Source organism: Microtus oregoni, unplaced genomic scaffold (genome assembly GCF_018167655.1).
Source record: "Microtus oregoni isolate MIOR12 unplaced genomic scaffold, Mior012 000036F_ref0000092, whole genome shotgun sequence".
In the NCBI taxonomy this organism is placed as follows: Eukaryota; Metazoa; Chordata; class Mammalia; order Rodentia; family Cricetidae; genus Microtus; species Microtus oregoni.
In genome coordinates, this window is record NW_024543095.1 from 14,009,191 (window position 1) to 14,023,987 (window position 14,797).

The 14,797-nt window shown below is 42.8% G+C and overlaps 1 protein-coding gene across 6 annotated transcripts in view; it reads left to right on the forward strand.

The window, feature by feature from the left end:
- Positions 1–2,839: 2,839 nt before the first annotated feature.
- The window catches only part of Eml4 (EMAP like 4), a 125,844-nt gene continuing 113,886 nt past the window's right edge, over positions 2,840–14,797 (forward strand). For all 6 annotated transcript variants that reach the window (XM_041630975.1, XM_041630976.1, XM_041630977.1 and 3 more), the window contains exon 1: positions 2,840–3,133. In XM_041630975.1, coding sequence (XP_041486909.1) covers positions 3,109–3,133 — 25 coding nt within the window. In that variant the 5' untranslated portion in view covers positions 2,840–3,108. The remainder of the gene's footprint in view (positions 3,134–14,797) is intronic.

Consider the following 14,797-nt stretch of genomic DNA (forward strand, 5'->3'; position numbering starts at 1 on the left):
GTTTTGCTTTTGGAGACACAGTTACAGGGTCTATTTAATCCAGGTTGGTTGCAAAAGTGTAGCTGAAGATGACCTTGAACTTCTGCTTTTCCTCGACTCAACCTCCAGGGTGTAGAGATTGCAGAGGAAGGTGCCCTGCCCTGCAAGGTGAGTCTGTGAGCAGGTGTATCTTTCCATTACGATCTTCCCTCTGTCACTTATTCCACCCAAGCAGGCAGTATTGGAAAAACTGGATATGTGGAACATCCGGTTTTGGAAAGTTGAGTCGGGAATACATCTAAGTTTAAGCTTAGTGATAAATTCCACACAGACCCATAGTCATTTGCATTGAATCATTGCTGGCTACTTCTGTTTGGCAATGGATTCTGGGAGCGCTCCCGTGGCCCGCGGCCCGGACTCACCTGGCATCCTGTCACAGAGTTTCAGGGCTAGAGGTTATAACATGATATGGACACAGGGCTGGCAGCGAAATGTGAGGAGTGTGGGAGAAGCAAGGGTTGCAACACAAAGAAGCAGAAGCTGATCGAGGGGGAAGATCCTTGCAGTCGCTCGGTAAGTACGTGGTAAGTGGAGAATTTGGTTTTCATTGATGTCAAGCCAAAACAGACATTGTCTTCAGTCAGGAACATACTCAGTTATGCAGCGCTGTAGACTTTTACATGCACAATACAGTGTACACTTCTTTTTAAAATGTGAACTGTAGGAAATAAAATTAATCAGAATACCTCTAGCAATGCCATATGTAGCCTTACTGTAAGTGTAAAGTCATCTTTTATTTCAACTATCAATAGCGTAAAAATTGGTCTACCATGCTAGAAGAAAACCCGAATTGCCTTCCTCTTCTTTTAAATCTTTTTTTTGTGTGTGTGTGTGTGTGTGTGTGTTTCGAGACAGGGTTTCTCTGTGGCTTTGGAGCCTGTCCTTCCTCTCCTTTTAATTAAGATTTATCTTTAGCCGGGTGGTGGTGGTGGTGGCGGTGCGCGCCTTTAATCTCAGCACTCGGGAGGCAGAGGCAGGTGGATCTCTGTGAGTTCGAGACCAGGTCTACAAAGCAAGTTCCAGGAAAGCCAGGCCTGTTGCACAAAGAAACTGTCTCGAAAAACAAAAACAAACAAGTGAAAGATTTACTTCTAATAATGCCATATTTGTATTTGTATATGCTTGTGCGTGTGTGTGCGCCGGAGGTCAGTCTCAGGCATAAGGTCTCACCTGCACTGTTTCGTTGGCCTGGAGCTCTCTGTGCAAGCTCCAGGGCTCCATCGTCTGCATCTCCCCAGCACCCAGGTCGTGAGTGCTCTCTATCACACCCTTTTGTAAACTGTGGGTTCCGGGGTTGGACTCACGCTCTCATCCCTGCACACGAAAAGCACTTTACAGGGTGTGCCAACTCTCAGCCTTGCTGGATCCTAATCACAACCCTGACTTCCTAGTTTACTTAGGTTTTTGAGGAAGATTTTATTTGTTTGTTTTTCCAGAGCTGGAGACCAAACGCAGTGCCTCACACATTCTAAGTGCAATCTGTCTCTGGATTGCGCCCTCAGGCCCTTAAAGAAGGTTTTGAAAGAGCATCAAAGGGGAGAAGTAAACTTCAAGGGTGCTAAACAGTCCTTTCCTCCATTTAATTCTACCAGCCCTTTCACCTCGACAGTTGCTGCCTCCGTTTCTTCTTGTCTTGCTTTGGTTTGTAACCTGTAACCTGCAATTCTAACAACAAACACTCTTACTTTTTCCCAACTTAGTCAGTCTCTGAACACCTCGCAGTTCTTTGTCCCTCTCATCTTCAACCTAGAGGGGACCTAAACTGTCCAACTGTCTCTATAAGGAAGGGGACAGGCTGAGAACTGAAGACGAGGAACACAATAGCCCTTGGATTTGCAGATGAATGAAGTGAGGCCTAAAGGAGTTAAGTGACTTCATGGATTCGGGTCTGATCTCAGGTTTATTTTTAAAAAAAAGTCTGTGATATAATTTCCTGATAGACTATTCTATGGCTTGCAATACAACCATGGCTTTGCATTCTGATGGAAGGAACAAAAGGAGAGGAAGGAAGCTGGCCTTTTAGAGGTACTTCCCCCAGGCTCCATGACCTTGGGCAGGCTACCTCATCCCGCCACCCCCCCTCCCCCAACTCCAGGGGCTCTCAACCCGGTACGTCCTGCCTATCAGATATTTACATTATGATTCGTAACAGTTGCAAAATTAGTTATGAAGTAGCAGCGAAAATAATTTTATGGTTGGGGTCACCACAACACGGGGAACTGTATTAAAGGGTCACAGCATTAGGAATGTTGAGAACCACTGAGTAAGTGAACTCTTCACCCAACACTAACATTGCTTACTTGTTCTGTGTCCTGGGACCTGTGGCTGTGGTACTGCTGGACCCAAGCTGGCCAAGAAGTCTTGCCTCTATTTTTATTATTTCTCACCTGACTAAAGGAGAGGGGAACTCCAGGAAGGGGGAATCCCTTCTCTCACTTGTTTGTCTCTTTATCGTCCTTGGGGGATTACCTCCCTACAAGAGAACTCCAGATCTGGAATTGACGGGGTCTCCAGAGGGGAGAGAATCCCACCACGCACTTGAATTTCCCGAGCAGCAGGAGCCCCACTCACTTGGCCCCAGCTTCGGGTTGGAGGGACCCGGGCCGCGAACCCGGACCAGAACGAAACAGAAGCCACTAGCCTCTCAGCTCCAGGAACCTCGCCCGCTGCAGAGGCCCGGCAAAGAAAGGGGCGTGTCGCGAGAAGCCCCGCCCCGATCCGTCACGTGGGGGCGGGATCGGAAGCGTGACGGCGTGCGCGGAGGCGGGGCCGTGGCTGCGCGCGGGCGCGGGGGCGGGGCGCGGCGCTCACTGCTGCGGCTTGGGAGAGAGAGAGGAGAGAGGCCGGGAAGGCGGCGGGTTGTGCGGCTCTGAACCTGATTGACCGAGCAACCGATCCCCCGGGCTGACGGACTGACGGACTGACGGGCGGACGGCGGAGGCGGGAGTCAGGAGCCGCGTCTGGCGACGCTGAGGACGAGCGCGTCAGGCTCCGCGGCCGCCACTCGGTCAGCGTGCTGAATGAAGCGCCCGCCCCGCTGAGCCCCGAGCCCGGCGCGTTCCCCGCAAGATGGACGGTTTCGCCGGCAGCCTCGGTGAGTCCGGCAGCGGGCTCGCGCCCCTCGTGCGTAACCCGGGACCCCGGCTTCCTGCGTGCGCGCCGCGGGCCCTGCTCCCCGGCTGCCCCTCCGGGTGGCCGCCGCTTCCCGCACATGGTCCCCGCGAGGCTGCAGCCCCGCCGCCGCCTCCGGGACGGGCGGCCCCTCCCCCATGCAGCTCTCGCCTCCAGACCCTCCTTTCTTCCCAGAGCCCCCTTCAGTGCGGGGGCCCTTCTTCCCCTAGGCGACCCCCAGCAACTGCTACGTCCCTCCCGGCACACTTAACACCGTCCTCCGACCCCGATTAAAGTCGGAGCACCCCTTCATCAAATACAAGGGTCTGTCTTTCCACTTACGGAGTTCTAGGAGGACTGGGGCTGGGGCAGCCTTTCCGCAGAGAGTAGGGACCCCCCAATCCCACTTCTGAATTGGAGGTACCCCTCGTCAGTCTTTATATTTGGAGATTTCTTAAGTAACTGATAACTTCCCTCCACTTCTCTGAACATTTTGTAGTGGTGGAGAGAGAGCACCTCATTTACTCAATACAGGAAAGGAAGAGGTGCATCTGTGTTGGGGTACCCTCTTTAAGAGAGAAAGCAGAAGTATGTGTTCTCCATTGCATGCTGGAGAGAAGTAATCCTGCCCAATGAATCCATAAGAAAGGGGGCCTCGATCGGGAAAGAAAGGATTCTCCATTTTTGGAATATGCTGTCTTTGTGGAATGGAGAGAAAGAGAGTAGATTATTCGGTAGGCTGAAGTGTCTTCTTAGTGTTCCTTTAGCCAGAATGCAGGTGGTAAATTTTGTGACTGGTCTGAGGAACAGAAGATCTCTAGGGTAGCCAGGACCTGTGTCTGGAATTACGATTCTTTGAGGCCACTGGAATCCAGTTACTGTAAAGATTGAACTCTTAAGTGTTATGGTGAGAGAAACGATTCTGCTCTGGCAGATACTGCAGTTATGTGATACCCGCTGCTGGATTTGATTTTATTTTAAATATTTTATGTGGTGGTAGCCTGTATTCAGATACTTTTCTTTTCCATTTCTTGATAATAAATCTCTCGTTAGTTAATGTTCATGGATCAGTAAACCATCTGGCTCTAAGCCATATTTTAATCTGCCCACACAAGGTTGGGATTAATGGATTAGAAAAGTAGAATAAAAAGCAAGTAGAAGAGCATCAGGTTCTTGCAGTTGTTAAAGAGAGTCACAATTTTGGTCTTGATTTTCTTGAGAAAAAAAAAATCATTGTTATTACACTGCTTTGAGAATGGAAATCCGAAAATAGGAGCAACTCATTGTGGCTCCTTTCTCTCCAAAGACACCTGTTGTCCATTATCTAACCTTTGATGTCTTACAATTCCTGACATAGTGAAGTTATTTCATTCTTGGGCTCCTTTTAGAGGGGCATTAACTTTTCACTGGTTCTTTTTTAGTTTGGTGCCTGGGTTCATTCTCTGGTTCATATTGGCTGGAACACTGGCCTGCATGTCCACTAACGCGCCGATTATGCACTTGGTAAAAACGAATGAGTATCTTTGGGGGGGGCTGTGATAATCTCTGTATGTAATGGGGTCTTTACCCATTTATGCCTTTCTTGTTGTTTCTGAGGAATCCTGGAAGCCTGCGTTTTTTGAAAGTCTTTTCAGCAGCTGGAGCACTTAAGTTAATTTTGAAAATATATGCTTTGTTAAAACATCTTCATCCCGTAACTAATCCAGGAGAGGCAGCAGAAAGGAGAGTCACAATAGGGAAAACAAATACTGTTTTTATGGTGTATTAATGATATGCAGTGTTGGGCTTTAAAAATTCATTTCATGCCATCTTTTGTGATCCCGGTGTTGGATTAAAAGAAAATTACTCTGATTGATTTGATGCCATCTTTTGGGTGGTACAATTGACGAGACTTTCCTTATCTTTAGATTTGGTGTTATCCACGTGGGGTGTCAGGAGAGACATGCCTGTGTCAACTGAAGGAAGGAAATAGTTCTTGTCTATATTCTAGAGTTGCCCCGGAAGAAGAAACTTCTTAGCAGGAGCTATGCTTTCTCTTTCTGTCCCCTTTTAAGAATCAGACTAGGCCCCATCTTAATTGAAACCTTAAAGGGTTGGGAGTGGGGGAGGGGAGCTGGTATATTTTACTAGTACCCTTTAAGCAGAGCTCTGCTCAGCTCTTGCCAAATTTCTTGTTTCTGTTCCTCGCATGCAGTTCATTAGCCTGGAGCTTAGAGTTACATTGATCTTTATTTTATCATCAAGAGAGCCATTAATATAAAAGAAAACAGTTATGTTTAAAAACTTCTTTTTCAACTGAAGAATTCAAAACATGTGAAATTCTTCTGGGGTAACAGACGCTGAAAGCATTTTTTTTTTCTCAAGGAAGTGGATGCCTGTGTCTAGATGGGGTCTTGGAAAATTGTGAGAAGACCATTTTTATAAGCATAAAAATTCAGTGCTTTATCAGCAGAATGGTTCTTTAAAAGCTGAATCGAAGGGAATTTGGTTGCGAATCATCTTGTAAATCGGAAAGATTTTAAGTTGAAGCCGTACCTTGGAAGGAGTGTTTGGGTAGGAACACACTGCTGTGCTCGCTTTTTCTAGACACCTGTGTGGTGCTTTGGGGCACCAGAGGGAGGAATATTAGATGACTGGCCATTTTGATGCCACGCTCAAGTTATGCATTTCTTGTATTACCCTAGTTTTATGTAAAAGCAACTGGAGGATCTGTTTACTCTGCAGCTAATGAATTTCAGGTAGTTTGGCTGGCAGGTGCTTGGGATGTCTCCTGGGTACAATATCTTTCAGTACATACATTAGGATCACTGGGAAAGGCAGCACTTGGGAAACAGTTTTTGTTTTTTGTTTTTAAAGTTAGCCCATGTTATTTTGGTGTGTTGCCTCCACATATGGGTATACATACAATGTCTCACAGTATGTATCTTAAATCTCAGGTGTGTTTGCAAAAATGGGAAACTGTCAGTAAATCCCACTTTTCTTACTGATTTTCATGAGGCAGGGATTGGATACATTTCATTCTTAGGCTTTTATCAGGTTTTTCTTATATAAGTTTTTAAATTCTAAGATTTATGTGTATGAGTGCTCTTATCCTGCACGTACAACTTTATACCAGAAGAAGGCATCAGATCCCACTACAGATGGTTGTGAGCCACCATGTAGTTGCTGGGAATTGAACTCAGGACCTCTGGAGGAACAGCCAGTGATCTTAACTGAGCCTTTGTGTGTGTGTGTGTGGTTTTTCAAGACAGGGTTTCTCTGTAGCTTTGGAGCCTATCCTAGAACTATCCTAGAACTCTTTTTTTTTAAAAAAATATTTATTTATTTATTATGTATACAATGTTCTGTCTGTGTATATGTCTGCAGGCCAGAAGAGGGCACCAGACCTCATTACAGATGGTTGTGAGCCACCATGTGGTTGCTGGGAATTGAACTCAGGACCTTTGGAAGAGCAGGCAATGCTCTTAACCACTGAGCCATCTCTCCAGCCCCCTCCTAGAACTCTTGTAGACCAGGCTGGTCTCGAACTCACAGAGGCCTGCCTCTGCCTCCCGAAGGCTGGGATTAAAGGCGTGCGCCACTGCTGCCTGGCTCTATTTAAGTTTTTAAGTCAGTTTTTGTTTTGTTTTTTTGGGTCTTTACTTACTTGGCCCAGGCTGGCTTGAACTGATGGTTGTTCTGATGTCAGCATCAGCTAGATTACACACCCTGGGATATTAGTTTTTCATAATAAAAGTTTTAATTTAATTTTAATATGTTTATCTTGGGATTCGCCTAAAGGTGAATGTTTGCATTTTAAAGAAAGTATAAACTTAACCATGCCAGCTTGCCATATAAAATTCAAATTGTAATACAAGATGGTTATGTGAGAATTGCGTTTTCTCATGTATCTCAGGCTGGCCTCAAAGTCACTGTGGCATTGATCCTCCTGTGCCTGCCTACTGAACATGTGTCACTACATTTAGTTTATAGGGTGCTCCTTGGTTTATGGAGTAATAAGGGTGCCCACGGATTTATAAATGGTAGGCAAGCACTCTACTGATTGAACTACATCCTCAGCTCAAATCTTGCTTTCTTAAAAGAACAGTACAGGATTTCATTTTTGTATTTTTGAGCAGGTTCTTACACAGTGCTGATTGGCCTTGAATTTACTCCGTAGCTGAGACTGGCCTTGAGTGGTTGACCCTTGTCTCTTCCTTCAGAGTCTGGGTCTGTCGGGGGTGCTTCACTACAGCAAGCTCTTTGTTAACTTTTTAATTTATTAGTGCAGCAAGGCATGCTATGTTGTCTTGGCTGGCCTTGAACTCTTGGGCTCACGCCACCTTTCTGCCCCAGCTTCTCCAGTAGCTACGATTACTGGCGCATGCCACAATGCCTGGCAGATTTTCAAATATTAAGCTAGCTTCTAACATCCTTTCAATATTCATTAAGCCATTTTTTTCATTTAATCATTTGAGATTTTTTTCCTAAATAACTTTTAATTTCTTATTGGTTGTCTTGAAGAGCAAAGATAGCCTTAATTGGTGACCGGGGAAGCGGTTCAGTAGAAAAAGTGCTTGCTGGACGTGAGTTTAGATTCTCAGCACCCATCTGAATGCTGGATGGGTGGCTCAGTGAATTTATAATTCCACCATCCAAACCATTGACTTCTGGTTTTAGTGGAGAGACCCATGAATAAGGAAGATTCCTGATGCAGCTGGGTGCTGGTGGCACACACTTTAGTCCCAGCACTCTGGAGGCAGAGGCAGTTTCAAGGCCAGCCTGGTCTACAGTGTGAGTTCCAGAGCAGCCAGGGCAACACAGAGAAACACTATCTAAAAAACAAAAAGATTCCTGATGCCAGACAGTATCAGGCAACCATATGCACCTACACACACTTGTACACATGCATACGCCGCATACTCTAACACATGCAAAAAGAACATAGTTATATATAACATGATGTGAATACTAACTCTTAAATGTAAAAGGCGAAAGATTTATACGATCCGTTACAATATCTACAGCATGAGTTAGCTAGAACATTGCCGAATGTGTGGATGAATGCCATAGGTGGACCAGCTCTATGCTTTTTTTTTTTTTCTTTTTTTGGTTTTTGAAGACAGGATTTCTTTGTAGCTTTGGAGCCTGTCCTGGAACTTGCTCTGTAGACCAGGCTGGCCTCAAACTCACAGAGATCCTCCTTGTCTCTGCCTTCCAAATGATGAGATTAAAGGCATGCACCATCACTGCCTGGCATATACTTTTTATCCTTAAAGAAAGGACACAAAAAAGACATGTTTTTGCCCTTCAGGAGCTTTCTGCCGATTTTAAGTAGGCATCTAGAGATGTTTTCTACTAAGCGTAAGTAGAATACCAGAAATGGAAGCAAAGGAGCAAAGCACTATTTAAAATGCTGTGCTGTGTATCAAAACGAGTGATTTCTGAGAGCGAACATCTGGAGATTGCTAGATATCTGTTAAGTCTGGCTTTTTAAAATCATGAAAGAATGTGTTTGGCAGTCCAAATTCCAGGGATTTATATGACTAGGTTGTTATCTGTCTTATGTTTAAATCTAAATTAGTTACAGAAAACCTGTTTTGTATGTGAGAGCTCATTTCTGTATTATGTAAAACGTCACTATTTGTTCATAGGAAATTTGAAAGCATTTTGATATTTAAATAGATAGATCATAAGACCTTTTAAAAGTTCAAGGAAATAGCCCAGCAGTTACTGTGTTAGTGTGGAAAACTGCACGCATGCTGTGGATTTCTGTCTGTGTGTTACCTTTTGTTCTGTAGTTCTGGTTGCCTTAGATTAGCATAACACCTTAAGTTTACATGGTGCTTTGTAGTTTACAAAGAACCTTTTCTTGAATTTTATATGGGATCTTAAGAACAGCTTTTATGTAAAGTTTCTTTTCTTTTTTTTTTTTTGGTTTTTTTCTTTTTCTTTTTTTTTTTTTTGGTTTTTCGAGACAGGGTTTCTCTGTGGCTTTGGAGCCTGTCCTGGAACTCGCTCTGTAGACCAGGCTGGTCTCGAACTCACAGAGATCCGCCTGCCTCTGCCTCCCGAGTGCTGGGATTAAAGGCGTGCGCCACCATCGCCCGGCTAAAAGTTTCTTTTTTTAAGACTATATGAATGTGTACTCTTTTTTTCTTTTGAGAAAGGATTAACTCAAAGACTTTGTGTCCATGTTAAACAGTAAAACAGTGACAAAAATAGAACGATAGATTGTATTTCATATATTCTGTCTGTATGCAACTGATGTTAATAGGCCAATGTATTTGTAGGTCTTCTCCTATGTCCAGAATTTTAATACTGAAAATCATCTGTTTCATTCTCATATTCTCCTGTGGGCACATAACCATTTAAGAAAGAAAACCAAAACAACCACAACAAAACAAACCAAAAAAACTCTGAACTCACTTTATGTGATAGTGTTCAGTATTCTTTCACTATTCTGTTAGTGTCTTGCTGTGTAACCTAGAACTGCAGGTCCCTGAACTGAGGTTCTCTCCTCAGCCTTCCTAGTGTGGGCTTTATGGGCATTTGTCACCATGCCTGCCCCATTAGTGGCTCCTCAGATCTCAGAGATGTATCAATATAAAATAAATCTGGAATCTTTCTCTTCTAAATCACCTTTTCAAAAATGATTTGACTGTTGAAGTCTCTTAATCGGTTTTTGTAGAATCATTCTGTTAAAGCACTCTACTTTGCTTGATACTAGGCCCAATCCTCCGTTACTATGAAGAAGTAACTGATGAAAACAAAGAGGCTGAATAGAATGGCATACACCTATAATCCCAGCGTCTAGGAGGTGGAAGCAGGTACATCAGGAATTTATGGCGAGCCTCAGTTATAGCAAGTTTGAGTTGAGACTAGCCTGGGCTATATGAAACCCGGAAAAGATAATATGGAAAGGAACTGCAAGTCTTAAACATTTTTTTTTTTTTTTTGGTTTTTTCGAGACAGGGTTTCTCTGTGGTTTTGGAGCCTGTCCTGGAACTAGCTCTTGTAGACCAGGCTGGTCTCGAACTCACAGAGATCCGCCTGCCTCTGCCTCCCGAGTGCTGGGATTAAAGGCGTGCGCCACCACCGCCCGGCAGTCTTAAACATTTTTAATATGGCAGGGGAAAAGTGGCAAGGAATCAAACAATGTCCTGTGACTTCAAGACTGGATGATAAAATACTTCATGTAAAAATTCACATACATTTATATAATCTATAACTTGAGCGTAGCATTTGTAAAATGGCCAGTGACTTAGCATCCTTGTCTATGATTTCAAAAACCATGGCAGAGGCTTGATTGCTATTCAATGTAAAATGCAAATATAGTGTTCTCCTTATCTAAGCACTCAACAACCAAAGGCAAAGTTTGAATGTCAAGTGTTTAACTCAATAAAACTACCATTTTATTCTATTTTACTTGGCTTTTCAAGATAGGATTTCCCCTGTGTATCCCTGGCTGTCCTGGAGCTTGCTCTGTAGACCAGGATCTCCTCGAATGCAGATCTGCCTGCCTCTGCCTCCCAAGTGCTGGGATTAAAGGCGTGTGTTACAATGCCTGTTGCTTGTTACCTTTTCCTATTTCTTAGTTTCCTTTTCTACTACCATAATTCATACACTTCTTGGATTCATACCATACTTGGATTTTATTAAGTTTGATTAAATCTAATAAAAAATTATGGCCCAAGTTCTGGGGTAATGCTTTGAATTTGCAAATCATTTGCATAACCTATTAATTGATTCTGAAATCAGTTTATTAAGTCAAGACCAACATTTAAAAAAGACAAAGGCAGGAAGAAAGATTATAAAATGCCAGTGTTCCACATGATAATGCCCAAAACTTTAAATTTTAATTGTGTGTGTTTGACTTAGACTGCAGTATAAAGTTTCTGTGGGTCGTGCTTTCAAGAGGTAGACATTTTTGTGGCTAACCTCTATCTGAGAGAGGAGATAGGAATGCTGACATATATGAAAGTGGGTGAGCTGTTAGAAGTTACAAGGAATAGTGTAACTTGGAAAACTTAAGGATCTGAGTGTAGAGAAGGGAGACAAACCTGGTACCTTATAGCTTTATAAATTGATAGGATATATTTACTTTGTCAAGTGATTCTTTGATTTGTAAGAGGCTTTAGATTTACCATCTATCTTAGCTTTTAAAAAATGTGTATTAAATTTTCAGTTATGTGTCTGTGTCAGGTGGAGTTGGCAATATATGTATGTGAGTGCAGGGGCCTGAGAGTCCAGAAGACAGCATCAGATCTCCTGGAGCTGGAGATGCAGGCACTTGTGAGCCGAACTAAGGGCCTCTGCAAGAGTAGTATATGCTTTCAACCTTTGAGCCTTTCTTCGGTTCTTATTTTAGCTTTTTAAGTGGAATTTTCTGTCTTGACTTAGTAATTAAATGATTCTAAATAGACTCTATCCACTCCTGATGTTGAACTCAGGTTGATTTTTCTTTATCCTGGAGTCTGTTCCTGGATGCCTTAGTCTTGTATATTTAAACCATTGAGTATAGTGTTCCTAAAGTGGTAACTTTGTACTTAACACCTAAAAAATATGGGCCTATACTCAAAAGTTGAAACCTGTCTAATTTATTATTATTTATTTATTTTTTGGGTTTTCGAGACAGGGTTTCTCTGTGGTTTTTTTGGAGCCTGTCCTGGAACTAGCTCTTGTAGATCAGGCTGGTCTCGAACTCACAGAGATCCGCCTGCCTCTGCCTCCCGAGTGCTGGGATTAAAGGCGTGCGCCACCACCGCCCCGCGAAACCTGTCTAATTTAAATTTATGTTTATTCCTATGATATGATTGTTTTGAGACCATAACAAGAATTGGTTCAGATGGGAATCAATAACTGGCAAACCTAGAGGGGAATTTGATGAAAACAAGAAGTCTGCATGGCTTTAAATTTCTCCTTATTGTGTGCTTATTAGAAATAGTAACTGCACATTAACAAAGCCAGATCACATGTGCATAATCAAAACAAATACTGCCAGTGGACATTGTGTGCCTTAATGGCGTTTTTTTTTTTTTTTGCCTCCACCATGAATGAATAGCCTTAATCTAATCTTTCACAGTACACACACACACACACACACACACCCCACACTCTTTATAAAGATAGTCTTTTGAAATAGTCCAGATTAAAGGAGAACAAAGAAACATTGGACTATGTTTTAGAGAGAAAAATACAATAAAGAATATTCACTTGATAACGTTAGAGTTTATGTGGTAGAAGAGATAAAAATGTTGTATCAGTGTTTAACTTACTAACATTGATAAATATCCTAAAATTATGCATGGAGATGGTTTTATTCTTAAGAAATACACAGTGTAGTTGATAGGGAGAAAGGACCACGGTGTCTGTAACTTACTTTTGTTTGTGGCAGGGTCTCATGATGTATCTCAGCCTGAGCTGGAACTCACTGTATTGTATGCCCACATGCCGTAGTCCTGTCTCAGCTTCCAAGTGCTGGGAGCAGGTATGCACTACCACACCTACTGTGTATAACTTTTAAATGGTTCATTAAAAATGTCTATGTTTTATGGGTAAATATATACACATATGTAAATAGCAAATGAATAAACAGACAGTGTTAACAGCGAGTGAATTTGGTAATAGCCGTGTGCGGTTTTGTTTGTTTTTTTTGTTGCTTCTATTCTTGTAGCTTTTCTGTGACCTTGACATTTTATTTTTTCTTTGTGGCTTTTCGAGACAGGGTTTCTCTGCGTTTCTTTGGCTGTCCTGGAACTAACTCTGTAGACCAGGCTGGCCTCAGACTCACAGAGATCCACTTGCCTCTACTTCCCGAGTGCTGGGTTAAAGGCATGTGCCACCACTGCCCAGCTACCTTGGCATTTTCTAAATCAGAGTTTTTAAAAATTGTGTGAACTTTGCGCTATATTCTACAATATATAGCATTTAAAAAATATGGAACTCACTGTCTCGGAAAATTCCAGGGCAAACCCTTGAGATCCAACTGTGGCTGTGAGAAGGCTACATGTGTATGTCCTGTGGCTTCTCTGTGTCCCGAGGCCTCACTTTGAGAAGTATGCCTCTGGGCTAGAGGCTGCTGTGGTTCAGACTTAGCAGATGAACACTTTGTGTTTTGCTCAGCACTTTGGGTATTTCAGAAATTGAGAAGTTGGGAGTTGGAGAAACTGCTCAGCCATTAAGAACACTAGCTACTCTTGCAGAGAACCTGGGTTTGATTCCCAGTGCTCATATATGGCAGTTCACAGTAGTCTGTAACTCCAGTTCCAGGGTCTCTGACCACTGCAGGCACCAGACATGGCATGCATGTGATACACAGACATAAAATACCCATAAACATAAAATAAATGTGTATTTCTAAAAACCAGGACATTTCACTTAACAGTCTTGGTCTTTTTGTTTGTTTTAGTGGAAGAATTGATTTGCCACTTTATGCATTTCAGATAGTTTACACGTTCAGTAAGTGATGCATCAGGCAAAGTACTCTTGGTACTTCCCTTATTGCAGCTTGTCTCCTCTCCTTTATTGTGTGTCTTGGACTCTGTAGACAGTTGTGTGCAGGTTTACCTAGCCAGGAGGCGGTGATGGGCCTGCTGTCTTCACTGTACTTTGGGCAGTTGAGAACCAAGTTTCTGAGCTGATGCCCACTGCCCTCCTGACATATGTTGTTTTCCTGTAAGCAAGGCTATTACTTGCTTTAGCCATAGTATAACCATCAATAGTGGAGAATTGGTAATCCAGTGTGGAATTGTAGCTGCAGTGTCTCGTTAGCTTCCTTCAAATGCCCTAATCTTTTCATGAGTCATTAACTTCACACTTCAGAATGTTATTTGTAGACTGTCCTAACCTTGATATCTCCCCATTAGATTCAAGTTACATATTTTGGGAAGAAATACCACAAAATGAACCTGTGTTTCTGTCATTGCTTCTTAACAGGGGACATCTCCTATTATTGGTTATTTGATTAAGGTCTTTCACTATAAAATTACTTTTCTCTTTAGTTTGTAGGAAGTATTTTGTAAGCGAGCCTTGAAGGTATAAAAGTTCTTCTCAGCCCTTCATGGTATTGGTTTGTTTCTATCCGTGTGGACTAGACTGCCCCCCCCCCTTTTTTTTAAATTGAAGGGGTTATAATCCATTGCTGTTCTTTGTTTGTTTTGGTTTTTTGAAACAGGATTTCTTTGTAGCTCTGGAGTCTGTCCTGGAACTAGCTCTTGTAACCTAGGCTGGCCTTGAACTCAGAGATCCTCCTGCCTCTCCCTCTGCTGGGATTAAAGGTGTGCACCACCTCCGAGGCCCAGCCATTGCTGTTCATTTTGAGGTTCACAGTGGCCAGTTTGGCCAGTGGGTACTCATGCAAGCTGGATTCAGTTTTCTCTGATATTTTCTTGCTTTCTTACAATAACATGATCCAGGCTCACCTTGTACTCTTCCTGCTCCAGCCCCGGAATTGGCCATCTTTACAAGGAAACTTCATTTTCTTTGTGGAGAATAGTATTTAGAAGCCATCACTATGTACTAGCTGTACACATGGCTATCATTATTGAAGAGTGAGTAGTCAAAACTGGAGTGTGTATGTGGAGCTACAGATGAAATTACATCTGTGTTTTTTTTTTTAATGCATAGGGCTCATTTTAATTTTCTTAACATATTTCTAGCTAATTCT